General features: G+C 39.4%; 2 protein-coding genes across 8 annotated transcripts in view; one reads left to right on the top strand and one right to left on the bottom strand.

Moving 5' to 3' along the window:
• Positions 1-7,371, bottom strand: part of ripk3 (receptor-interacting serine-threonine kinase 3) — a 14,610-nt gene extending 7,239 nt beyond the window's left edge. For 3 of the 4 annotated variants that reach the window (XM_028037943.1, XM_028037946.1, XM_028037945.1), the window contains exons 1-6: positions 7,221-7,371; positions 5,014-5,177; positions 4,771-4,939; positions 4,237-4,392; positions 1,241-1,389; positions 942-991 (exon numbers count right to left, since the gene is read on the bottom strand). In XM_028037943.1, the coding sequence (XP_027893744.1) occupies positions 942-991; positions 1,241-1,389; positions 4,237-4,392; positions 4,771-4,939; positions 5,014-5,171 (682 nt within the window). In that variant the 5' untranslated portion in view covers positions 5,172-5,177; positions 7,221-7,371. Of the gene's footprint in view, positions 1-941; positions 992-1,240; positions 1,390-4,236; positions 4,393-4,770; positions 4,940-5,013; positions 5,178-6,738; positions 6,851-7,220 lie in introns of all 4 variants that reach the window. The other variant, XM_028037944.1, reaches the window with a different exon arrangement.
• khnyn (KH and NYN domain containing) lies at positions 5,472-27,476 on the top strand. 4 transcript variants are annotated; one of them, XM_028037872.1, is made up of 9 exons: positions 5,472-6,076; positions 12,361-12,628; positions 17,477-17,611; positions 19,644-21,505; positions 22,747-22,877; positions 23,292-23,388; positions 24,204-24,311; positions 24,565-24,666; positions 25,746-27,476. In XM_028037872.1, exons 2-9 carry the CDS (start codon positions 12,398-12,400, stop codon positions 26,122-26,124), a joined length of 3,045 nt encoding a protein of 1,014 aa, XP_027893673.1. In that variant the 5' UTR covers positions 5,472-6,076; positions 12,361-12,397; the 3' UTR covers positions 26,125-27,476. The 4 variants fall into 4 exon arrangements, with proteins under 4 accessions (XP_027893673.1, XP_027893671.1, XP_027893670.1 ...); XM_028037870.1 differs by lacking the exon at positions 5,472-6,076 and adding an exon at positions 9,993-10,369; XM_028037869.1 differs by lacking the exon at positions 5,472-6,076 and adding an exon at positions 9,994-10,364.

Here is a 27,476-nt window from a genome sequence, read left to right as displayed (position 1 = left end):
GTTAACACTCCAGTAGTGATAACACTTCACCTTTCACTAATTAATCTTCCAACTCAATTTTTAGCATTACAAGTCAAAACAGGACGTTTATGTATTTTTATTAAAAAAAAAAAAAAAAGTATGTATTTTTCCAGGCTCAAATTTCCTGATGTTTTTCCTGCATATTTTTTGTAATATTCTGGGAATTTGAGTACAAATTAAAATACCATATTATACGTGTGCCCCACAATAATGACACGATAAATGCTAGAACAGGCTTCTGACATCCGGGATCCGGGCTAAGGGTCATTTCACAGATTTTGTGACATCTGAATTTATTTAGATCACCTATATTTCCAAATCTGAAACTCTTGAACTTTCTCAAATTAAGAAAATGACCATCCGAGGGCTAAGGGTAGATTTTTTTAAAGCGCAGATTACGTTTTTTTGTTGATAGCCGTTTTAGTGGTTTGATTGGCATTTTAAAAATAATTTAGGATATTCAGTGCCTATTACGAAAAGTAATCACCTGATTGGATGTTTTATCCTTTTTGTTGCTTTTGCAAATCAGTATAAAGGAAAATTTGGCTTTTTTGACATTGAAATACTAACGTTGCGTCTACTAAATAATGACTTGAATGGGGTGAATATTTATGTTACGTATTTTGTGTAAAATATTTCTGTTCTGTTTATTTTTTATTATTATTTTGTAGAAATCAGTTTCCACTTTGACATTAAAAGTTTCTTGTCAATAAAAAAAGACCAATTTTGCTTCTCCTGGTTAATTTGTATGAGGGTAAAACATTGAAGGAGGTGAATACTTTGACATAAAGTGGTTTAGAGTAAAAACAGGTTTAAGTAAATGGTTGCAGGTACTTAAACCTGGAAAATGATACAAGCAAATTCTATCATTTTCCAGCCACGAAAACACGACTCAGCATTGGAGCAAATTAGGAACTTACTTGGATATGGTTTTTTTCCTGTTGCAATGGACCACAGCAGTATGCCAAAGCTGAAACAGAGGTTAAGAGAGTCAGAGATTACTGCAGCAGCTAACTCGCCTCCTTATTGTTTTTGTTGCTTGCAATCAGAACCTCAAGAAATGGAGCCCACGGCCATTTCATCAAAAGGAGGAAATCGCATGAGAGCTTCATGCGATTTCAGTTGATGAAAAATATTTCCTCATATCTTTCTCTTCCTATCAGGAATGAAAGATATAAACTGCTTGACGAGCAATAAAAGTGCCCTGATGTCTCCCTACCTGTAGATGTCAGAGGCCCGTGAGGGATTGTAGGAAGTGTCGAACGCCTCTGGAGGCATGTATCTCATGGTCCCGCCTGGATCTTCGCTGTCCTTCTTGGAAGTTCGAGTGATGCTGATGGAAAACCTGGCGAGGCCAAAATCTGTAAGCTAAAGAGAGGATATAAGTACAATCAGACCGTGATATTAATGCCATTTTATAATTCTGATTGTGACACATAAAAAAAATTTAAAAATCCGAAATTAAACATCAACATTAACTTAAGGTTAAAGATGTTTCTTTGTGAGATAATTGCACTAAGAGAAACACCTGTTCTTGACGACATCTCACTGGATTGCCGTGGATTTTGGAACAGAATAATGTTTGACTGAAAGAACATATTTTTGTTCTGGTGAGACATCTATTTAAACTTTCATCAACACAAATCACTCAAAATTATGTTTTGTTTTTTTTATTTAAACCATTTTTATCAATGATGTGTAGAACACATAACTTTAGAGACGGACAATAATAATAAAACCAGAATTGGACAGACAAAATTTCAATTTTACACGATTTTGCTCTACGTCATACAGAATTAGGTATATAAACACAGTAAAGGTCTGCCACTGTTAAGTAACAATTCTCTTTCTGTTGCTGTCAATAATCTTGTGGAATAGTTCTGGTTGGATACCAGGTCACTTTTCTTGGTGGAAATGGTAGAGTTTATTTAAATTGGCTGGTTCCCAGTCACACATTTTAAACCTGGCTAATGTCAGGTCATGTAATCTGTTTTTTATTAAAGATCTTTATAGTTTAGAATTATAAGCACCAAAAGGATCTTTTGCTTGTTCATAATTTATCTAACTAATAGACTAAATTGCTGATACCCCCTTTGTTAATGACATTGAAATAATTTGAAACTGACAAAAGTAATCCCAAAAAACCCCCAAAATATTAACCACTGAAAATCAGACATTGCTATTGAATTGTGGTTCAACAAAAACCACAACAGACTAATGAAACAAGCCTGGACAAAAATAATGCTACCTCTAGAAAAGATTAGAGATAATTTGTCCATAGGGACATGTTAAACTAATGTGTGTCCTCGAATTAGCATTCCCGGTGCCTTCAAGCTTCAAGCAGTCAGTTGTCCTATTTAAAGGTTGACAGATAGTCAGTGGGCTGTTTGGTGACATGGTGTGTATTACGCCGAACATGGACCACAGGAAGCAAAGGAGAGGGTCGTCTCAGGAGATTAGAAAGAACTTCATAGACAAGCGTGATAAAGGTAAAGGCAAAACGAGCATCTTCAGTTAGCTTGATGCTCCTGTGACTACAGTGGAACATAGATATTAACTCCAATGTCAGGGTACATCAGTGTAATATTGCACTATCCACTGCTGTTTGAACCAACGACCAAAGAGGAAATCAAAGCATAAAAAAATGAGACTGGAATTTGCCACAATTCACATTGACAAGCTGCAAAGCTTCTGGGAGGATGTCCTTTTGGACAGACGAGAGAAAACTGGAGCTTTTTGGCAAGGCACATCAGCTCTATGTTCATGGACTCAAAACAGAAGCATACCAAGAAAAGAACAGAGTTCATACTGTGACATATGGAGGACGTTCTGGTATGTTCTGAGTCTGGTTTGCTGCATCTGACACAGGGTGTTTTGAATCTGTGCAGGGTACAATGAAATCTCAAACTATCAAGGAATTTGGACGTCACGTAGCGTAGTGAGTAGAGCGGGCAGAGGTACGCAGCTGTCCCGGGTTCAACTCTCAACCTCTGTACCTTTCCTGCATGTCTTCCTCCCTCTTTCCTGTCTACCGAATGTCGGAAAAATTGAAAAAGGCCACCAGCACCAGCCGTAAATGGATTATATATTTACAAAAAGATTATCAAGGCATTCTTGACACAAATGTGCTGCCCAGTGGCCCAGGGGAAAAGCTTTCTTTTTCCACAAAAAGAACGCTTGAACATTTTGGGGGTTGGAAGACCCATAACCTATAGGTTAATGAGGTTAATGGCCCAAAACACAGAGCTAAGCATCCAAGAATATCTAAGAGCAAGCGATTGGACTATTCCTATCTGGCCTTTTATGAGCCTTGCTCTAAATCCTATTGAACATCTGTAGAAGAAGCTGAAATGTGCCGTTTGCCCATGATGAGTGGGTCAATCTCATTGGCCCACTCCTTTTCATGATCTAAATAGTCTGATTGGTCAGCTGCTCTTGCATACATAAAACAATGCCATAAAACAGCAGGGAAGAAACCCACGATTCCCTAGACTATCCAAGCGTTACTTTCCCGACCCAGAATTGATCAGGATCAAAGTTGTCCCCTATAACGTCAAACACAAAGCACCTTTCCTTAACAAAAGGCAAATGGCTAGATCCATCCATGTTGAGCTCCACAGAATCCTTGGCGCATAACAATCAAAATCTTCACACCTGTAGTTCAAACAAGCCTCTTCTCTTTGTTGGGAAACACCACAAACACTGACACCCTGCTGTCATAAGATCTGCTGACCAGAACCTACAAAACGACAGCCAGAATCTACTGTTAGCCAGAGCAGACTTGAGACTCCTTTGACTCTGCATTTTTGTTCTCACCTCGTGAGGTTTTGGTAAGTGTCTCACTTCTTCTCATCCAGACTCTTGCTATACAAATTTTTTTCACCCAAAAAAGAAATTTCCACAGTAAATTTTTCCACAACAGCGACAGAAATGGTGTTTGATTGCAGTGATTGCCTCAAGAGGTTGTTAATGGTGCGATCACCTGTTTCATTGGTTTGTTTTTTTTTATAAAAGATTGTTGAGCCATAATTCAAAAATCAATGTTTGATTCTCATTAGTTAATTTTCTGTAGATTTTTATTTATTGTTACTATGATCAAGTTATTTTAGGGACCATATTTTAGTGGATTTTTTTTGTTTATTAGCAGAGGGTTGTCAACAACTTTTGTCCACGTGGGTAAATGTGTGGAGCTCTTGCCAGAACCAGTGGACTCACCTTGGCGTTTAAATCCGAGTCCAGCAGCACATTACTGGGCTTCAGGTCCAAGTGCAGCACAGGAGGGGAGAGACTGTGGAGGAAGTTGATACCCAGAGCAACCTGGTGAGTCAGTCTGAAAGCCAGTGGCCAGGGCGGGGGTCCTTGTAAAGTTTGCTGATAAGAGAGATTACATAGTTGAGGTATTCCACAGTCTTTTAGTTCCTTTTCTTACCTTGTGCCATTTTCTACTGCAAAGAAATTGTTGTTTTAAAACTAAACATTGGTGTCACATGAACATCACAAACCACGTCTCTTGTTCTGACTGCAGTTCATTCATGACCTCAATATACTTGCAATCCAAACCACAACATTTTCCGTAGACTTTCTAGGTCAACATGTTGTAAAAACTCAGTCAAAGTTTTGTGGAAGTTGCGAAACAGATCGTCTCTACACACTGATCCTTTTTGTGGAATTGCATTGGATCAAGATAGTAAACTTTACTGTAAAACATTCAAAGCTGTTGAGATAATTCAATGTGTACCAGCTGCATACCAGGAGGTTAGCCAGCGATCCTCGCTCCATGAAATCCATGACCAACCCCAGCTGAATTGACGACCCTGAAGAAGGTGATTGACCCTTAAAGATCCCAATGGCTTGTAGGACGTGGCGGTTGGATCCTTGGTGCATCATGTCCAATTCACGCAGCAGATCCTTGCTTGTGCTGTGGTTGGAGGTTTTCCCATCAGCACGTTGTTTTGCAGCTTCGCCAAACAGGCAGTCATGTGCAGTACTCACCCGTCGTCGTAATGAAGCAGCTTAATGGCCACATCAAAGCACCACTGCCGGTGTTTGGCTTTGTAGATCTGTCCGAATCCTCCGGATCCGATCACCTCCCATCCCTCTAGATCAGTGTCTTTAACCACTTTCAAAGCAGGGTTGTTATGCAGCGCCATGGTTCACTAGAAGAAAACCATTAGATCCTTTCATTGTAGGTTGAGCTGAAGTTTCTATTATCCTGTTCACGTTTCAACAAGAAGTTATTAGATATTATGCGAGAACATTTTCAGACTCAAACTTAAGAGTTCTTCTAAATTAATATACATTTCCAATGGCCTTTGGTGCTTTTATGCTTATTTGTTTTTATAGGAAATGACTACTGTATACGTATATTATTTTTGTTTAACAAGTATATCAGAATATTGTTAGAAGAAGCTAAGCAATTGATATGAAAACAAATAATGCTAAGCAATCAAAATAGTGTGGAAAGAAAGAAGTAAGGATACATCAGTTTAAATATGTTAATGAATTCTGGATCTACATATTGAATTGCTGAAATCTTAGTCAGAATTTCATCCTGTACTGTTAATGCTTACGAAATATGACAGATTATGATCCACGATCAAATCAAAATAACTGAGTGACCTTCTGCTAGTAAGTGTTTCCAGTCGGCTTCATATAGCCATGTTTCTGTCCAGCAGATTATGGATAAATTATGGAAGAGGTACAGCGTCTTGCCAAAATATTCACCCCGTTGAGAATGAATATTTCTACCTCAGAACCTTGAATGAAAATGGATTATTTCAGCATTTGTGTCATTTCATTTGCAGAACACGCCTACAACTTAGAACATGTCACATTCTTTTTATTACATACTTATACACATAACGCTGAGAAGGACTGTGCGGATCATTTAAGTAAATGATCATTATCCCATCCCAGGTGCCGTAGTGTAAACACAGAACCGGTTGTCATGGCAACCTCCTCTGTGATGTTTTGGTTTGAACTGGTCGAGTTAGCAGCTGCCTCCCGGATTCCTGTTTGCTAATGAAGGCGACCAGCACAGAGACGTTCCCAGCAGGTAAGCTAAACGCAGCTCCACCAGTTTATGATGGCAGTCAATAAAACGTGGTGCCACGAAATGTAGTCCGAACCACACAAATTAGTGGGTCTACTTTTCAAGCGTTGGATGAGCCTTTTTTCTTTTAACGTAAAAAAACCCCTCCTTTTTATTTTTTGGGCGAGGGAGTTGATTATTCCTCTGATCAAATAAATGAATGAAAATCAACAAGCCGATCAAAAATATACCCATCTATGTCTAACAAACTGCATCGTTACAGATAACTTGCAGACATGAAGGCTTTTTGAAAAGTCTCTGTACAGGTACTGTTACAACAATCTTCACATAATACTCCATTCGCTGCTAATGTTTATGCATTTGTGGAGACTGAGGGATCTACTTTACTCAATTTCCAAAAGGGAAATGTCTTGGCATGCACTATCCAGGAATACAACAACCTTAAACGTGAGGAATTTTACCAGCAAATTGGGGCGGAACAAAAAGAACCTTTTTGAATAATCAATACAAAGCCAAAGGTTGGGGAAATGACTAAAGCAACAAGTCAGTCATTAAAGAGTTAAGCTACTTCTTTATCTTGTCTCTGGAGTAGTAGTAGTTTGGTTTCAGAACCAATGAAACAAATCTGGGAACTGTACAGAAACACAGCACATCTTGCCCCTCACCCTTCAGTTTGAGGTTAATGTTTTTCACCAAGTCGCCTCCCATCTACAGTAGGTGTTGTGTCAGAGTACCTCACAGAAAAGCCCCAGGGTGTGGTTCAGTCTTCAGTCCTCCCTGTACCACAGCAATGAGAATAATTCTTCTCGAAACTTCCTTTTCAAATGTCTAGTTTTCAAACAAATCTGCCCAGACTCCATAATAATGTACTCCCTCTGCTGTATGCCACCCTGTAAGTAGGAAGCCATGTTCTTTTGTTGAGCGTTCTCAGCGGAAAATTCAAAGTCAGAGCAAGTCACCTGTTATAAGCAGTTCCCTCTTGAACATCGGCTTTTTTATATCAATAACAGTTTAAAAAATTAATTAAAAAAAGACTTTTTCATTCTATAAAACAAATCTGGACAACCTTTCTACGACAAGGTCGCACTGCTTAATGAATCAAAGTGATTTCTTTTATTTTTTTTACAGAATAAGGGGGTCTGCTCACCCTTTGGGATTTGTTCTGCTCTCTCATCATTCAGTTGTCACCAAAGAGTCTCAGGAGGGCAATAAAACCCTCTTATTCCCCCACGTTCATCTCCCTGGTTGTCGCTCTGGGTGAATAGAGAAGTGAAAGCGCTCAGAGCCGTCCCAGTAATCCCACTCACTTCTGCTTCCGGGTTGCACAATGAATGGGGTTTTATAACCCAGTCCTGTTGATCGTTTTGATTTTAAGCCCACCACTCTGTGCAGACCTGCTGTTTTTCCTACAGGTAGCAACTAATTCTGCTTGTGAAAGTCAGTTTTTTTTAGGAATCAGATTCAGGACTTAACTGACTTCTACAAAGCTTCCTCATAATTGTAAAAGATTTGAGTTTATTTTATGCTGAAATCTTCCAAATTATTTTTATGATTATTATTATTACTCCTTTTATCTTAAAAATTTTGTTGCATTCCAAGGCATTTCTGTAAATGACAACAGAATTTAGTTTAATTATCCAGCAGAGGGCAAAAGAAACAGATAACAGGAGATTTATGGTCACAGGTAACAGCTGAAGCACTGCCTCACACTTTTTTCAGGAAGTGATAAAACAACACTGATAAAATCAAGGGTTGATGTTTTTGTCCCATTTTCAGAAGCAACAAAACTCTGATCTGACAAAAACCAACATTGAAAGTCCTTAATGAGGGTACTTTTTACATTTACAGCCACCTGTGTGTGTGTGTGTGTTTGTGCTGAAATCACGTCAGCACAAACACTTCTGACTCATATCTGAATGAGGTCAAAGGTTGAAGTGTTACCCAGAGAAGTCAGGTTTTATGACTTTAGAAGGACGTCAACAATACTTTTGGAAAAATAGTGGGAGTGCGAAGAGAAGATTTGTGCTTCCAACCAGCAGCAGATTGACGACTACACCAGAGCCGGAGCAATGTCGGACAGGGCCCCGGGCAAAATTTAATTTGGGGGGATTTAGAGCGGATGTGTTTGGTTTAAGTCTCCAAAGTGACCCGCACGTACAGAAGAAAGATCGTCTGCATCACACATAAACGGTCTGTTTAAGGAAGTAACAATGGGAGGATTATGATTCGATTTTATAGTTCATTTAGCAATGGGAACTGCATTATCATTACAAGATCAAAAAGCAAAGGAAGCTGATAATACGAAAACACAATAGCAATGGTCTTTTGCGGCGCTTCGACTGCAAATTCAGTAGAGAGGTCTGTTTGGATGTGTAGTCAGTGCTTTGAGTGGTGGCCTTGTGATCACACACTTCATTCATAAGTTCGTAATTATAATTTTTAGCCACTGTTTACGTCCTGATTTACAACGTCTGGCTTCTTCTGGTGCGGAATTGCGATGCACATAAAGCCTCACATCAACGACATAAAAGTCAGCTAAAATACAACATGACCGTTCAAAACAACTGGATATGTATCCGAACTGGTACCACATACAAAGTGACAAAAATTTGATTTTTTTGAAGGGGTGTAAAGATTGGAATTGGGCCGTTCAGACTGCGGTGGAAAAGTCGCATCTGGGCGAGAAAATCGGATTTGGGCTGCATCTGCCTGCTGTGTGAACGTAGCCGATACGGCTTTTGTATTCTGTTCATTTTATTTTTGCATTTATTAGAAATGAAGAGGGGGCTAATCAGATTCATATTCGGCTAATGCCTCAGGATAGTTCAGAAGAAAGAACATTAAGATGTGGAAAGATTGAGCGACAAAACCGCTACAAGATTAGACTGAAGGTTGTCTTAATCATCAAAAAAGATTTTACTCAGAAAAGGTTTCTACAGTCTGATTTAAAGCATTTTGGTGTCCCTGATACCTGGCAAATTGAAACAATTTTATTAAAAAATGCCTTTTATGAAACAATAGGCTGCTGTAGATGAAATATCTAAAGAATGTTTCCCTTGGCACCTTTTACATTTTATTGTTTTGTTTAATCTTTTGTTTAAATTTCTCTCTCATTTTTCCAGAATTCCACATCTTTATCAGATTGAACCAAACTTACTTTGCATCTCCAAATCATCTATTGTTGTTTTATTTTCTTCTTAAAATTGATTTTGTGCCACATGTAAAAACATTATATCTCATTTTGTTTATTTTATTTGTGTATTACAGTTGGTTCTTTTTGGGGGGATTTTTAAAAAGTTGTATTGTCAACACGTACGTATTTACATCTCTTGTACATTTTGGACTTTACAGTGTCTCGCCTTGGTACTTTTGAGCCGAATTTTCATGTTTGACTATTTATGACCATTTAATCCTAAATTTCACACTAGTTGAAGGAAGACAAAAGGAATTTATGCTTCTATGATTTAGGAAAATGCCATATCATTGTGACTTTTTTTTTATCGGAGGAAATACGTCTCTTCCTGTGTTTAACACAGTGAACTACCCCCATTTTCCCCTAAATGGCTTTTTTAGTGAGAAGACAAAAGCCACGGTTTTACCAGGGTTGTGTGGAAAATATTATGCTCCAAGTAAAGCGTAACCAATTAGGTTCGTCAGAGCAGCACGGGGTTAAAAAAAAAAAAAAAAGACCAAAAACATTCACCTCTGACGTCATTGGAAATCCCCTTTACATCGTTTCTGACTCTGACACAACTCAAAACACACGTTTTCAAAGTTGAACCATAAATGTGTTTTATAAGACTGATATGTTTTAAAAAGAAACATAAAAAAAACAAAAACTAATCGTGTCCAGCTAATTATGTACAGTTTTAATTAAAAGGCTGTTTTGAGAGAACGTGCGGGAAGCGCAGTCTGCTTCCATTTATTGCGCAGTCGCAGAACTCTGTTATGGAGACACTACCGCTGCCCTCGCATTGAGCCCCGTCGAGCCCGCAGCGCTCCCTGTGAGATAAGCTGCCTGCGTTACTTTCAGTTTTGTCTTCGGGGCTTTTTGTCGCCGCCGATGTGATGCGCGGCTCGGGTTCGGGCCCGCAGCTCCACCGGGGACAGCCGCTTGTACGTGACCGTGGGCCCCGTCGAGTCTCCCGTCCGTCTCCTCCCCACCGAGCAACGAGGCTGAGCGGCGGAACTTTGGACTCTCAGCTTGTTTGTTGTTGTTTTATGACTGCGGAAGACCTGGGCAACCAGCTGCTCTTAGAAACCAACGCGCAGGACTTCTTACGACCTTAACGTAAGGTAACCCCCCGGCCCCCTCCCCAATGCTCCCCCCAAATGAAATATTTACGACTTGGATTAATGCTGAAAGTTCTTCTGAAGTTATGTTGTTGTGCTTCCGACACGAGGGTCGCGGTTATTTCCTGGTTTGAATTCTGCCAGGAACGTTCTCTCAGAGAACCGAACATCCAGATGCCGTATTACCTCACAGGCCCGCATCTATAACGCTGCTTTCAGTTTAGATTTCTTCATAAAAGCGTCATGTTGGCTATTGCTGTAAGTACGGTGTGTGTGTGTGTGTGTGTGAGGGAGAAAGGGGGTGGGGGGGGTTGCTTAAGTTTGGCTGAACAGAAGCAAATGGATGCCAAACATCCTTCACCACTCAGAAAGGAAGATAAGCACAACACTGATCATTTGTGATTATTTTCATTCTTGTTTAGACTTTAAAAGTTATTTAGTTTTCCTGTGAGTGGCTTATTACACCTTAAAAACGTAGACGGTAAAAATCACATGACCTGTGATTCCTTCAGGTGTCTGGTTGGGGCCTTGATGACTGAAATTTCACAGAGCTTGGTGCTCTTAATGCATTCAGGCATCATTCACAATATAGCATATTACAATGTAATACAAAACGGTATTGTTGTCCCCCTGATTGTCTCTTTGGGTTCACAGTTCCTGAATTTTGTTATTAGCAGTTTAACTGTGTGCAACTCTTTTAAAATACATGTTCCGGTCAGTGATGACTGAGCTGAAATAATCAAATGCATTGATGTTTAAGTGACTTCTTTTCTGTTGTGATACATTGATTAACTTCTTTGTATGTTGATTTATCAGACCAGGGCCGTAAAGCTGGAGATGCACCGATGAGAGATTTGTGGCCAGTTCCAAACTCCAAAATTTTTGTTCTTGTTACCTGCTGTCACTGATTTCTGCTGGTTTTGCTTTGTCTTTAAAAACTACAAGAAGTTGTAAGAGCGGCACTGAGGTGATTTCTTGATAGCCTTTATTGCCGTTTGATTGAGAGCAGTAGCTGTAAAACGGAGGTTTATTGTTAATTCAAAAGGTTAATGTGATACGAGCGTTTTTTTAAAACTTAATATATTAGTCATTTGCAAGCCGAGCATTACAAAAACATGAGTCTCTGCCTGTATTTCTTGAGACTAAGCCGTAAATTCTTACATTTACTTTGAGATTCTGCGAAAGGCAGCCGACATTTCCAGCTTCAGCATGCAGCGGTGGAATGCTCTAAAGAATAAAACAGAACAACTTTGTGTTGCCCCAGTTATCCTTCCTGCTCTCTCTCTCACAGCCCAAGTGAACTACGACTGTATGCGTACATGTTCTAGAAAAAACAATTTCCTTTTAAAATAACTTTGGCACATCTAACACTGACTTCACTTTTGAAGCACCTTTCAGATGCTAAATGTAGCTAACGTGCACAGGGTGTCCACGCGTCATTAAAGAGCCTTAAATTCATGTAGCCAAAATGAGGGTCTTAAAAATGTCTTAATTTCATTAAAAGGCTAAGTTAGCCCTTAGGGTTTATCAGAGTTCTTAATCGTTGTCCCTATCGGTCTATTTAGGACAAAGTTTTTACATTTCTGTGGAGATACAGGTCTGAAACGCCAACAAAACCGGTCTTTAAAAGTTTTACATTTGAGTCAGTGAAACCTGAAGAGACACCGTTAAAATTGTTGCTTAGTTACAGGATCCACACTGAAGAGATCAACATCCAACCACGGGATTGGACTCCATGGCAGTACGACTATCGCCTATACCTTACCAGACTTTGTATTGAAGAATTCGTCCATTGAACTAATTTAGCGTCTTATTTACATAAATATGAACCCATCTCAGAACCAGATGCTTAAATTAAGAATAAATGTTATGCTTTTTGGTATATTCTTCAACGATATGAAAATGAGCTTCGGCTGGTGTCGGGATCTGTTTTATTTTTTCAACAGAATTTTTAAACTCAACCTAACCAGCTGATGTTTTGTTTTTCTTCACAGTATGCTTGACTCCTAGCCACCGATTTGAGACCACACGATGGACGGCAAAAGGAGCAGTGGAGGTGAAGGAGGGAGCGGAGATCCAGAGATCGAGGATGAGTTTGCTTGCACCGGGATGCTGCGGGGATCTCTGACTTCCCTGCACAGCACCGTGGAGCGGATATTCAGGGTGACATTTGGAATCGGAGCGGACGATTTGCCAAACGGGAACAACGGTCAGATATGGCTGAAGCTGCAGGGCCTCAGCACCGACGTGAAAGCTGCCAAAGTAAGACGCTTTTTCCTGGTCTTTAGGTGTTTCGTTCAATGAAGACCTGCCACTTGGAGAGTTTCCTTCTGTTGGATGTTTCTGTTGATTGTGGGGAAGGTTTCAAACAATGACGCAAACGTGGAGTTAAGTTTTTGCGACATTGCTGGAAGTAGTTGGATGTCTGAGTTGAGGTACTGGCATGTGTATCCCGTCAAAGTCAAAGGTCAAAGCAAGGGCACGAGGTCTTTACAGTAGACAGTCTGGAGATCAGAATCTGATGTGACGTCTATCAAGTCTGTGAAACGGAACCATGACTCATTAAGCTAATGCCACAGTTAAACTAAAACAAATCAGTGGTTTAACATGGTAAATTCAGCAGAGCACCCCTGAAAGCTTCGATCGACAGGCGCTCATGTTGGATGACTCACTCTGAAACAAGTCTGACTTTTCAAGTCGGGGGTTTTAAAGCTTATCTGCATGTGCTGTCAGGAGATGGTGAAATGACAAGCCGCTGTTAGCGTTAGCATGCTTTCTTTTTTCTTTTTTTTTTTTTAAACTATTATTATTATTGTTATTGACAGGAATGGAACCGAAACCCATTGCCGTTTCTATACTTGCATGATTAAGCTTCTGAACCTCGGGAGATGCTCGGCTGCTTAATCAGCCTCATTTTAATGTTAGAGATTGGGAAGGCCCCCGCTTCTTTTTTTTTCTTTTTCTCAAATGCTTTTGAATGCATTTTCTCAAAATTAGATTTACTTATTTATAGACCATAGTTAACTAAATAAACAAGTGTGGATTCTGTCTACAAACTTTGAAAATTTGCAGTTCTGAGGAATAGAGTTGAATTTTCTAGTGGGATAATAATGTCTAGAATCAGTCTCTTAAACGGATCAGCACTAAAACTGCTTGTTTAAGAAAGGAGTAGGCATTTAAGATAAATACCTATAAGTGATATGATACGCTTATCAACGCTTCTTTAAGACATTAATGATTTTTTTTTTTTTTTTACTGGTCTACCAATCAACTGGCCAGTGATCTTCAGGTGAAAAATTGAAGAGTTAATATTTGATTTTCTGCCATTTTAGTTACTTTAAACCACAAAAAAATCTATTTTTGTCTGTAAATGTGTTAACAAAGCATGTTCTTAATGCTTATTTTGTTTTGAGTCTAGTAAAAATGAGATCAACGTTAGGAAGCTGTGCCTTTATTGGGAATAAAATTGCTAACCTTTAATTACAAAAGCTTACGAAAATGATTTGAACTTATTTTAGTTCCTGTTTTTGTGAGAAAGTTCAGGTCTAAGAGTAATTAGCGTCCTGACCGATGCATCTCTAGGTGTTTTCATACGTGAACGTCTGGATCTGTGTAAAGGATCACATCCAAACGTTTTCATACGTCGTTTACCTTTGATTAATTGTCTTTTAAGCTGTGCAAGAAGTATGCAAATCCGCCCATACGTTCCATCACATATGTGTAACCAACTTAAGTGAAGCGTCATTCTTTCTGTAAGACGACTTGATTAGTTTTTAAACAACAGGGCGTCACACCCAGAAGGGTCACGCCCAAAGTTGCAGGCAGCTCGCTGACTCAGCAGTCTCGACTATTGCATCTCAAAGGAGACGTCTGGCAACTGGTGAAAACAGTTGGATTGTTTGAATGGAAAACTGGTCACTTCATTTGTAGATCAATTCAGCTCAGCAAAGCTTGTTGTTGCACAATCACATGACAGCGGCACATCTGGTGTCCAAGACGTGTCCAAGCGTTTGTTGCTGAGTCATTCTTTGTGTTTTGTGTTACAACATAGTTGCAAAATATTTTATCTTCTAGATAGTTTTCAGTTTACGATCCGAAGCATAAAAACAACCCGCACATTGTCTCAGATCAGTTCACTCTTTTGCCAAATTATTCCCCCATTTTGAACCCAAATGTGATCATTTTGCACTTGAAAAGAAAACGTTTCTGTATTATGTAATTTACCTTTGTATGTCTGCTTATTACAGTTTCTAATATATAAATTAGGCTGTAAATCGGAATAATTCTGAAAAAAGTATTCAATCTTGTGTGAAATTTATTTAACAATTTTTGAGAGATTTTATTTTAAGACCCTCTTGAACTCAATTCCCACTTGATCGTCTCAGCTCTTATGAAATATGACAGATTATGATCACCAAACACATACAAATATCTTATAGTAATCTTTTGTTAGTATATTATATTAATTACCACATATTTTTTGACTTTAGACAAAAAGTCGATTACAAATCAACCGGCTATGTTTGGCTTGAAGTGACCAAAACAAAACAAAAAGAAAAAACACATGATAAATTAAAATGAGCTCATTAATCGTCAGAAAGTTTTCTTTCTGACGATTAATATTATTTGAAGGACAAGTTTGTGTACAGAGACTTTGTACTATTCTTAATATTTCTGTTTTCTATTGTATGTGGTTTTTATTTCCTTTTTATTTATTGTTTTTCGTTGTTCTTTTTATTTTGGATATTTAAAATGTCTTTTATTTGCAGTTTATTGTGTTCTGTACAAAATTAAAGTTGGTTGGTCTTTGAAATGGCAAACTTGCATTATTATGCCATTGTCAGTATATTACATGAAAATGGTTTCAAAACATTAATATTATCGTTTATTGTAATAATTTCTACGACAATTTATCATCCAGTAAAATTTGTTACTGTGACAGCTCTACTGGTATATGATTTATAAAATTATATTGTCTACTGAATATTTAGTTACTGATTTTAAGCTGGTGCGTATCTCCTGTTGTCAGCGGTCGGTGGCTGTGGTGCGTCCTCAGACAGGTTGCTAGAATTTGACAAATCCAATTATACACAGCTGATTTCTTCTGCTGCTGAGACCTTTATCTGGTTTATTACCTCGCTGTAACGCAAGTATAAATTAGCCAGAGTTACGGATGTATTATGTGGGCAAGCAAGAAAAGCAAGACAGAAAAAAACCTCGACCACCCCAGTGCTAGCAGGGTTTCAGGATGATGCTATTAAAAAAAAAAAAAAAGATCTCTGAATTTGCGTTTTGTGCATTTAATATTTCCTTTAAGAAAGCTGTTCTGTGGCGTGTTCTCGTTACACCTTGGGCACATACGCGGTAGATGTAAACACAGCATTGCTTCGACCTGACAGTTGGTTTTGTTTCCTGTCTTTGTGTTGGTTTTTGAACTGGTAGCAGTTGCTTTCACCTGCGGCTTGGTGCCCTGACCTTCCTAGTGACTCGGTGTTTTCCCCTTTTTTTATTATTTTTTTTTGTCAGAATGGCAGGATGCTCCTCATCCGTCTGTGAAATAGTAAATCTGATGAGTTATAAATTGCAGGTTATTTTTAACTTCTGCATCAAGAGTTAATCACATTTTAATTGTACTTGGATTTTACTTGAATCTGCTCATCGTTAGCCTCGTAGCATTTTTGCCTAAGGCATATTTTGGCCAAATTGAGAGATCTCCTTAATATTGATGTCCTTGTGCTGTTACCTCACCCTGCCTATGTGCCTTTGCCCTCAGCCTATCAGAACGCATGTTACACTCTAAACTTCATCATTTTCTCCGTAATTTATTCTTTTTTTTTTCTTGTTTTCCAAAAATGTAAAGAAACTTAAACAGGGTCTGCCAAAGTGTACCTACTGGTCGGACCCAAGGATTAGGTGCCTGACATTAGCAACAACGCTAAGTTTAGCTTAGATGTAGTCAGCGCTATTTGGAGTATCACTAGCATGTTGACTAACACAGACTTACTCGGTTTGTTACACAAGCAAAATTGTGCAAGTTAATAAGCTAAAATGTTAAGGCTAGCTTAAATGCTGTCAGTAGCATTTGGGATGTTACCAGCAAGTGGAGTGACGTTAAAATATGGTGTAGGGAATTATGCTAAGAGCCTGACGTCATGTCACTAAAAGCTTTTTTTATTTTGCTTCTTATGCAACTTGGTGATCTAAAGCTGTGCCTCAAATTGTGTGCAGTTGTGCTCAATTTTTCAAAATTTTTCTTTTTCTGTTTGTCAGATTTTCCCTTTCGTTGTAGGTTTTCTGCTTTCGGTTTAGTTTTTGCTCCATGATCTTAACGCCTGTTGCTATTTTTTCCCCTAAGAGTGGGCTGGTCGTCTGTATCAAATGGTATTAAAAGCTTTGATTTCACAAACAAGAACTTTTTCCATCACACCGTCCCCACGGTTTGAAGTCCTTTGAAACCAGAAAGAATGAAAGAATGACCGAAAGAAGTGTACAGTGGTGGAGCACTGACCCTCCCTCACCTGTTGCTGTGTACTGCCATGTCAGCAGGCTGAAGGAAAGCTAGAACACTTTCCCTTTACAAAAAGAAAACTCCTGTACTGAATAATTTTAGTAGCAGTATGAATATGTGCTGCGTTTTTGGTTTTATATAAAAGAGTTATAAAATATATTGTTGTGTTGCTCTAACACAACAATATCTTGGTGATTGTATCATATTGCCCATTTTGTTCAAGAATATTGGAAGACTTCTTTAAGTCTTTGGTTTTTAATCCAAAACAGTCATCTTGAAGCACAGTGAGACATGGAAGAAACCAACTTTATAACAGTTTTCCTAGAATTAGAAAATTAATATAAAGTTTATCTCATCCAAAATTTGTAAACTCTCCAACAGGAGTTTTGTTGTACATTTTATTCAAGGAATAATTTATGTATAAGTGACTTTTCATGCTTTCTACCTAAGTATGTCTAAACTTGTCTGTGTTTCGTTTTTATGGGATAGTAAATATACTTTAATAACAGGGACAGGTTGATGTACATTTAGTCTGGGGCTGTAGAGTTATTGTCACTTAAACGGAAAACACATGACTGAACTGAAGTATTTCTCTCTTCTAGTTATTTGTGAAGGGAGTCGTAAATCAGGAGGTGCAGCAGGAACTCTCGTATCCCGGGGCCCTTCACTGCATCTTCTGTGGAGCCAGAGGGCTGTTCATGGACAGCCTGATCAAAAACACTTCAGCGCTCATTGTGGTAAGTCGCACACATTCACACGTTGATCATATCCAAACAAAAACCTTTCCAATAATTTTCTACTGAATATCTATTTAACAGAGACCACCATTTGTGGTTTGGACATTTAGTGGCCATTCCTTCACATCCAGTAATTATTTGGATGTTTCAAGTCTGATCTGTAAGTTGAGGAGAAACCAGAGACATATATATTTTATGTAAGGTGTCACACTGAGTATTAGAAAATGTACAAATCTACAAGCTAGATTTTGATTATTAATCATCAAAATGTAAAGGTAAAATTGCCAATGACCCTAAATGGCACTTCATATTTAGAATTCCAATTTATGAGGAATAAATGTTGCCATAGTGGATGTGATTAATAGAACAAATTCCCCAAATATCATTGTGTGTCATACCAAATTGGCCTTTTTTTTGTAACATTTTTTGGTGCAACACTAATATTGAGCAACATTGTGATATCTAAGAATGGCATGTTTGTTGATTTAAAAAAAAATTACATGGTTACTTAACTTCAGTGTTGCATCACCAGCTCAGATTGAGACACACGCTGTTCAGCAATAAATCTGCCTGGACTAGAAACAGAGTAAAGTTGTGGCTGGGAATTTCTCGTCTGTTATTAACAGGTTTGTTAAAAAGTAAATATGCAACTTAAGGGAAATTTGCTTTCCGATTACTTTCTTTTTCATTATTAGATAAAAGGCCTGATTTAAAAAAGTGACTTGGAAATTACCTCACAAAAGTTTTCTTTTTACATGTGACTTTTGAAGGTTTTCCCTGGTGTTAAATCTAGAGAAAATAACAACATAACAGCGAAATTCTGTACCAACAAACTGTTCACTCCCTTCAACTGTTTGACCAAGGTTAAAGAGTCAGAAATTACAGAAGAAATAGTTGTCGTCAGATTGACCATCTACACTTACCACTCTCTGCAAAGGCAATTCTACTAACAGCATCTTGTAACAAAAGAAAGACGGTGCTGTGGTTTATCATTTCAGTCTTTTTGCTCACATCAACACCCCCATTAAGTTGCTGCCAATGTTTGTTTTTAGCCATGCGTACAGTTGAATGAAACCACAAGAAAAAAATTTGTTGCAAAATTTAAATTAAAGCTGCTGTCATACTGTATTCTGCTTGGGTTTAGAAGGGAAGAAATAGAGAATTTTGTTGAACATGAAGTCATGTCACATTTAAAGTAGCTGCATCTCTTAATGTCATCCCATATAGTTTATGTATGGGAATGAAGGATGTGAAATTCACAGTGTTCTGCTGAATCATAACCTGGTATCTTACTTTGTATCTAGTTATACATTTTTTTCATACTAAAGATTTACTTATTTGGGAGTTAAATTTTAATGTTCTACAAATGCCCCCAAGTGGTCAGAGAATGGTTTGCTGAATAAATCAGAAAGTAGGTCTCATTCGGTCACCTCAAGCCTTTTGGTGAGGTGTGTAAAGAAAGTGTTTTTTTTATTGAGTTGGGTCATCGAGAAGTTACAGTTTTGTGCCATTGGTGCTTAGGAGAGCTGCAGCAAGATTTTTCTACGTATCCAAAAAAATCTACGGTAGTCTTTATGTGGTGATCAAATTTTGTGTGCTATAGTAAAACTGCTGTAGCGTTATTGTCCTCTGATGTCTGCGCCATTGAAAGAAAAGACAGAAACACAGCGGTGTGACAGGAGTCCAAAAACTGCGAATGTACAACATGTAAGCTCAAACTGTGAGAGTAGAAATGAAACACGAGGAAAATCCTTCCTATAGATTTTTCTTTGACTTATCACTTGTTATTTGAACAATTGTTTTAGTAGCAACAGACAAAAAGGCAACTCCGTACACATCAACTTCACGACTCGCTCTCAAAAGAACCCAAAGTTGCCACTGATTGTGGATTAAGACATTTTTTTAGGTCTCTCCTTTATAATCTCTAACGAAAAAATAATTGAGCTCCAGTAACCAAAAAGAGAAAACCCTATTCAAGTCCCTAGGACCTTTCAGTCGACTGACTCTAATGTAATTTGTTTTGACCAAACAGGTGGGCTCGCCTGGATTCCTGCTCGTGTCCGGCCTGGCCGAGCCGGTGGTGCGAGCCTACTCACTGATCGCAGACCTAGTGGCGAGGTATGAAGGCACCCAGTCCAAACGCACTGAGATGGGGGACAGAGTCTTGGGTGAGTCCCTGGATTCGCGAAGGGCCTTCAAAACTCTGGTGGAGAAATGGGAGGACAGACACGTTCTGGATCTTCTCGTACTTCCAGGGACTGTGAAGGAAATCCTTCTGGATTTGGTGAAAGAATCGGGCCTTGGATCGAGTCCAAGCCCAGAACCGATGCATGACAACAATACAGGTGCAAAATCACATAAAGATTCCAGAGATGACTGGGACAAAGCCAGTAGTTCTAAGAAAACACTCCCCGATCCTTTCAGTAACGCTGATCGATGGGCTGAAGGGAAGGCTACAACTTATGACTCTGCAGCAAAGGACCCCTTTCTCCAAGATTTTTTCTCTCCTGTAGGCACCAGAGGGAAGGCAGAAGGGGCTGAGGAAAGACTTTTGCACTCTCCTCAGGAAGTGGGGGAAGAGGAACAGCTTGAGAAACAGGCAACTGGCGTCAAGGCGGGCAAAGGACAAGGGGACAGTGAAGAGCCAGAGTGGCAGTTGTCAATGGGAAACAAGGAGTTCTGGCTTCTTTTAAAGTTCTTTACAGCCATGGGGTACACGGAGGATGTTGTAAAACGTGTTCTTAAAAAAACGGGGCCTAAAGAGGCGTCACAGATTCTGGACTTAGTTCAACAGGAGCAGGACCTCAGTGACCGGGAGCAGAACATATGTAGTGGTACAAGCACAAAAAAACAAGATGGTGTTATTTTGCACCAGGGAAAAGAGCAGCCCTGTGAGACGGAGCACAAAGAGGATGAGGATACAGGGGAAGCAGGGCATAAAATAAAGCATAGCAACGGAGATTTTGAAGGAGTAGGAGGCGAGGAGTTGGCGATAAGAAATCACAAACACTCTCAAGGACGGGGTAGTGAAGATGTTCAGGAGGCAGAACAACAGGAAGACTTTGTCCTAGGGGTAATGAAGAAAGCAGCTGCTACATGTGGATACACTGAGGAGAATGTGACCAAAATCTACAGCATGTTGGCTGAGGGGTCCACTCACCAGCTACTTCTAGAGCTGCAGAAAAAGGAAAGCAAGGAGACAGAAGGCTCCAAGAAAGAACCAAGAGAGATTCATGATGTCTTGGTGGAAAAAGAAGAGACAAATCTCAGACTAGCTGAGACTGAGGCAAAAGGGAAGTTTTTTATTCACAAAGAAAAAACAGATCCTGATGAAGGACAAACCAAAGAACCAAAGCGGTCTACGCAGTTAGCAGAATCCGACCTGTGTACCTGGAGTAATAAACCAAAGCATCTGGCCCCTAATCAACCCATTTCACAGTTAAACCAGCCTTTAAACACGTTTATACCTCACCAAGATGTCCTGCAAGATGTCAAGGGGCCCCCCATGCCTACCTACGCCTCTTCTCTAGGTCCTCCACTAATGACTTTTCACCCCAACAAGCAACAGGGCCAAACCACCTACAGGCCCGACCCGGCCACGTCCAAGCAAACGCATCAAACTCACAATAATGCGCCAAACTCAAAGCGCCACTCTGCAAGAGATTCAAAGCAAGAGCATCCAGCTCAGCCCAACGTCTTCTTCGCAAGTGACCCGCCCTCCAATAGAGCGAGGGATAAACGGAGCTTCATGTCACCTTCTTCGTCCGTGGTGGTGACTGGGGAGCAGCGCTTCCTGGAGGGTCTTCAGTCCCCCTTTCAGCTAAAGCTTACGGACAAATCTGGAAACCCGAACCTGAGGGCAATCGTTATCGACGGGAGCAACGTGGCAATGAGGTGAGAAGTCGTACAGGGAGCTTCTTTCAGACTTATGGGAAGTATCATTTAACCAAACAACTTCTGGACTGTTGGATTAAAACTCTCTCTGCTGATATTTTTATTATAACACGACTCCTTAGTACGTCTCAGGAACGTTTCCCCCGTTGATCTCGACCTTTTGTCTGGTTGTGAACGTCAATCCTGGTGCGAACCAAACAACCGGACCCAGACCCACTTTTTGAGTGGATTTCTGTCCACTTCCAAACAAATTGTGTTAGGGTTCGCCTCGGGTGTGAATAAAGGCCGGCCTCGATGCAAACCAGCTACAGGAATCGTATGTCCTTTTGGACTTTACGAGCCAACATTGCTGGGCATTATGGTAAAAAGGAGCCCTTCAGTGTTGCTAATGCTACTGCTGCATATACTCATTAGACTGAATCATATCTGATCTTCTATTTGCTGCTTAGCATGTTGCAAGTCAGAGCATCTCGGCTCATTCAACTTGCAACATGCATTTGCTGATGTCGTTCTATAACGTAGAAATATTGCAAAACCTGCGTTTTATGAGCTGCTCTCAACGCTCAAAATGGTTCTGATATCAGCAAGTAGAACTTCAATGTTTGTTTTCTTTCTGGGTCAATTTCTGCTTTGTTTACAAATTATAGTCCGCTTGCCAAAAAGCACAATGTGAAAGCAAACCGCACCAACTAGAAAAGAATAAATATAGTCCTCTGTTGGTCCGGACCAAATGACTTCCCTGGTGTGAAGACACGCTCAGATGATATGAAATGTTAGACTGCCAGATGATCACACATATAATATAATTTTCTCATTAAATTATTTAAATCTTTTTTTCTTCATTTGCTAAAGCAGTGGTTCCCAAAGATTTTCTGGGCCCCCCATGGATTGCAATAAAATCCCCCTCAAAAAAGAGAAAAGAATCAACGGGGCGCACACATCGTTCAACCAGACATAAACCTATACTCATATTCTGTTTTCAAACTCCACTGAAGTTTATTTCACACTTCAGGTTGCAACAAAACACACTAAGAACCATCTTTACAGTGAAACAGTTTGTGTAACTGTTATTTTCTGTTTTTCATCCATACTCCCCCCCTGCAATGGCACTTGGCTCCCCCTAGGGGACGCGCCCTACACTTTGGGAACCACTGTGCTACAGAATAGCAGAAGAAAAGATCTACTACGATCCAGACTTTCTCCAGAAATCCACTAACGGTCTCTCTCTTGGTCTTCCTCAGTCACGGGTTGGGTCATTTCTTCTCCTGCAGAGGAATCGCTCTGGCCGTCCAGCATTTTTGGGACAGAGGCCATCGTCACATCAGCGCTCTGGTGCCACAGTGGAGGCAGAAGAATGACCCCAGGATAAAAGGTAACAGTTGGTCGTCATCTTCTTTGTGTTTTTTTTTTTTTTTTTGTCGTAATGAATTAGTTCAGTTGTTTTCAACAGAGAAAGATTAACTCTGATCAAAACAGGTCACCAATAGTAAGACCTTTGCAATTGTTTTTCATTGTGGAAAAATGCTCTTAGGTTTTGTGGAGGGGATGAAATAATGATTACGTGTCACTTCAAGTAATGAAACCCTTTTTACTTCTGCAAACGAGCCCTTGAGCTCACCTTCGCCATATATCAGAGAGAGCACGAGTTCACTGGAAGTCTGGCAGTAGACGAAAACAAATAAATCTAAACGAAAAGCGTCCTTGTTGTGCGCGTGCTCGCCTTGAACCTGGAAAGTTTCCCCGTCTGAGCAGACAAAACATGGTGTCGTTTGTTCCTGTTTCTCAGAGCAGCACTATATGACGGACCTGCAGAACCTGGGCCTGCTTTCCTACACCCCCTCCAGAGAGGTCCATGGCAAGAGAATCAGCTCTTATGATGACAGGTAGATATTTACTGCTGCTTGAAAGTAACACCTGTCTGTGTTGTGTGTGTGTGTATGTAGGGTGTGTGTGTGTGTGTGTGTGTGTGTGTGTGTGTGTGTGTGTGTGTGTGTGTGTGTGTGTGTGTGTGTGTGTGCGTGTGTGCTAGGTGAGAGCAGTGCTTTTCCATATTTTGTCAAACTACAATCAAAAACTTCAGTATGTTTTTATTGTAATTTGATGTGATTGACCAAGAAACACATTGTAGCGCATAAATCAATTCTGTGATTGTGGGAATTTACACAAAATCCGCATGAAAAAATGCATTAGCTTTAGCATTTTTTCATACAGAGTTTGAGTTTATTGCAAATTTCCTGTACAAATGCACAAAAACAATGAGTTTGAGTGGCTGCTAACTCCCACCTGCAGGTGGCAGTATTTGCTACTTCTACGCTGCTTTCCCGGTCTTTATTTGATGTCAAGTTATAGTCCATAATTGATAATGAAGGAGCTATTTAAGTTATTTTGAAGAATAAAAATGTTTTTGTGTTCAACCTGTTTGTTATTTCAAATTTTTTTATTCTATATGTAGATTTTAGATGGGGCTTAATGAAGGGGGGAAAATGGCAAAATTTCTTGCAAATATTTCTTAAGTAGGACAAAATCAGTGATTTTGATGCTCCACTTTGTGTTTTTCTGTTATACAAAATCCCATTAAATACACTGGAGTTTGTGGCTAAAATGTGACGGCGTGTGGAAAAGATTACGGGGTGTAAATACTTTTGTGAGGCAGTCTGTTCCATTCTTGTGACGTTTCCTCTCCCTTTTGTCCCCACAGACTGATACTGCAGCTTGCACAAAAAACAGATGGCGTGATAGTAACCAATGACAACCTGAGAGACCTCTTGGATGAGTCGCCTGTATGGAGGGACATCATCAAAAAGAGGTAACAGTTGAGGTTCGGGAAGCGACGTTTGACATTTTCCACTCAGAGTTGGATTGTTGCCTTCAGGGACCTTCCAAAATCCTACGTCTGAAGTTGGTTTCCATCAGGGTACCCAACATGGGACTAATTTAATTCCAAACTCTACTAGCTAATTGCATTGGATGCTATTAGCTAGTAGAGTTAATGAATAGATTAGGTCTAATTTTCTGGAGCAGAAGCCGTTGCTCTAATCCATCCCTTGTTGTTCTTTCAGACTTCTTCAATACACATTTGTCGGCGATCTCTTTATGGTTCCAGACGACCCGCTGGGCAGAGGAGGGCCTCACCTGGACGATTTCTTACGTTCAGAGCATAGGTAACAAACCAGCTAGTCTGAGGCTAACAGTGTTGCACAGATGTGAAATGGATAGAAAGGAAAACATGAGTTATCAAATAAAATTTTAATATGTTGGGCATTCATCTGAGTCCATTTTGCAACATTGGAGACATCCCATCTCAGAAGCACAGATGGCTAGAATACCCAATAGATGGACTGGCAACTACATCAAAATATTTTTACTCAAGTAAAAGTAACAAGTTTCCATCCACGAAGTTACTCTATTAATGGTAAAAAAGAATTTGGTAAAAATTCTACTCAAGAACTGAGTACTGGATCAGTTCATCTGATTTAATATTTTATAATAATGTCATCAGAGAGACAAGTCCTGGTATTTTAAAAACTAAAGTGGAAAAAAAACAAATAAATAGCATAATTACTTTTCCAATTTAGAACATATATATATATATTCTATATATATGTTCTATATATATATATATGTATATATATATATATGTTAGAGCAGGGTAAAGTACTCTAGTAACAGTATATTAGTGATTTCTGTATAATTTTCACATTGAAATGTCTCAGCAGATAGAAGCAAAACAACAAGGTTTGTCAGAGAATCCAAGAGCTATTCAGGATAAATGTATCCATTTTGCATGGTTTGAGTCCATTTTAGTTTGAACAAGAAGTCTCACTTTAACGTAAACTGTAGCTGCAGTCCTAAATCCGGTACATTTTTGGTAAAAACGTGTTTGTTCTTCATTTAATCAAGTTACTCAAAACAGGCGATGTTATCCAGAGGTTTTACCTAAGTAAGAGTAACGATAGTTCATAATATCACTCAAGTAAAAGTAAAAAGTACAGTGTAGTAAAACTACTCCTAAAATTATTCTTTTTCCAAATGTTACCCAAGTAAAAAAGTAAGTAGTTACTGGTCAGTACTTTGTTGAACCAAGTCTTTTTGGTTTAGTTTTCTCTGGGGATGCGCGATGTCTTTGCATTAACATCGGAATCGGCAGATGTTAGTCAATCTTTTTAACACATCTGCATCAGGCTGACATTTATCACCATCACTTATTTCCATCTCCTTTCCATCTGTTGTTTCACTTCAGGACTCCCGACCCAGGAAATCATTCGTTCGCCGGTTTAGCAAGCACTTTTCCTTCCACCAAGCCGCCTCGCTCCCAAACCGAACCCTTAAACTTCCGCGACCGAACCCCCGGGGGCGCTGTGGACTCTTTAGCTTTCGGCGGCCGAGGGAGGGGCAGGAGGTGGGAGGCGGAGAGCCAGCACAGGCAGCTCGGGGCGGGCGGCCACAGGATGACGGTGACCCCCGAGAGGAACCCCGAGGAGACGGCTCACCTGAGGGAGCAGCTGCTCAACATCTTCGAGGGACAGGACAACATGGTGACGCTGGTGCTGCAGTGCCATCTGGCAGAGAGAGACATAAATGTGCTTTCTGATCTCATCTTAGAGCAGCACAAGGACTAGAAATCTCCTTATTTAATAGTTTTTTTCCCCCTTGTTGATAAAACGTTTTCCTGATAAATGGCTTTGTTTTGTACCAAAGCAATTCCGACTACACATTACAGATAATCCGTGCATTGTCTGAAAGACGCATCAAAACGTCGACAAATCATCGAGAACGTCCCGTCTCCTCTGTGCCGTCTTTGCCGGGACCTTTTATGTTCGAGTCTTAATGTTTATCTGAGCTTCTGCTTTTAATCCACAACTTAAGTAAACTGCCGCTTTGCACCGTGAACCTGAAATTATTTCCCAGAAAGAAATGAACCGACAATTATGAGCCCGTAAGACTGCAATTGTTTATTTCCAAGGTAAACTTTCCATTAAACTGAATAGTAAAAGGAAAAAACTCCAAAAATCTTCTACGTAGCATTTGTGTTAGACTTGCTACTGCTAGCCACAGCAATTGGTTGTGTTAAGCTCTGACTTAGTGGTGGAGAATCATGAATCCAGTTTTTAGTTATGAGGAGAACATGCCTGGAAAATCACTCCAGGAAAAATTTAAATGTCAAAAGAAATGTGTTCTGTTTTTAGCAAATGGTTCAGTTATACGTTTAGTAGATTACACCTTCGACTCAGTGAAAGTTGTCACATAGACTCTTACTTTCATTGAGTAGGTATAAAACTGACACAAAAATGCAGAGCTAAGCCAGCAGCGTATTTTTTGGTTTGGTCTGCGTGTCTCAAAAGATGTTAGATGAATGATTTGTGGTCTTCAGTTCACAATTACTAAGCGAGGAGATTCTTTCTTTCCCTCTTATGCGTCCAACACCAATTTCTTCATTAGATTTCAATCAGACGAGTGAAAGGGCTAATTATTAGCATGCTAGGCCGTGCTAGCATGCTAATGAGCGAACAAAGTAAGCATCTGACAATCTGTGGACCTTTAATTAAAAATATTTATACTTTTTTAAAAATAAAATAATTAGTGTTTGACACACTGACTTTTATAAATGGAAGGTTTCTGACTGTTAAGATATTATTTTTGAGAAAGAAATACAAAAAATGTTCTATGTTTCTACATTTTACAGCTGTTATGCAGAGGTGGAAACATGTGAAGCTCGGTGTAGGTTGAAACTCCTTATAGAAACACTGAACCAAACCCTGCAACATTTTGTACATTTGGTCTCTTATTTTACTTTATTTTTTAATATTGTCGGGTTTGACAATCGTACCCAAAACTATGACCAAACCAAATCAAGATCTTTTTTTTTACATGTTATTATCTCACTAATTTTTCACTGATTATTGAAATAATTTTACTTGCTGTGTTTATATCTGTAAATTTTTAAGAACTTATTAAAGTTATTCCTGTGGTA

The sequence above is a fragment of the Xiphophorus couchianus genome, chromosome 14 (genome assembly GCF_001444195.1).
Source record: "Xiphophorus couchianus chromosome 14, X_couchianus-1.0, whole genome shotgun sequence".
Taxonomy (NCBI): Eukaryota; Metazoa; Chordata; class Actinopteri; order Cyprinodontiformes; family Poeciliidae; genus Xiphophorus; species Xiphophorus couchianus.
This window is presented reverse-complemented; position numbering and strand designations above follow the sequence as displayed.

Excerpts from the sequence above, each read along its gene's own strand:
- khnyn (XM_028037872.1), top strand. The coding sequence starts at position 12,398 with ATGGACGGCAAAAGGAGCAGTGGAGGTGAAGGAGGGAGCGGAGATCCA. Across the intron at positions 17,612-19,643 it reads ACACTTCAGCGCTCATTGTG|GTGGGCTCGCCTGGATTCCT; the intron begins GTAAGTCGCACA and ends TTGACCAAACAG. Across the intron at positions 23,389-24,203 it reads ATCAGCTCTTATGATGACAG|ACTGATACTGCAGCTTGCAC; the intron begins GTAGATATTTAC and ends TTGTCCCCACAG.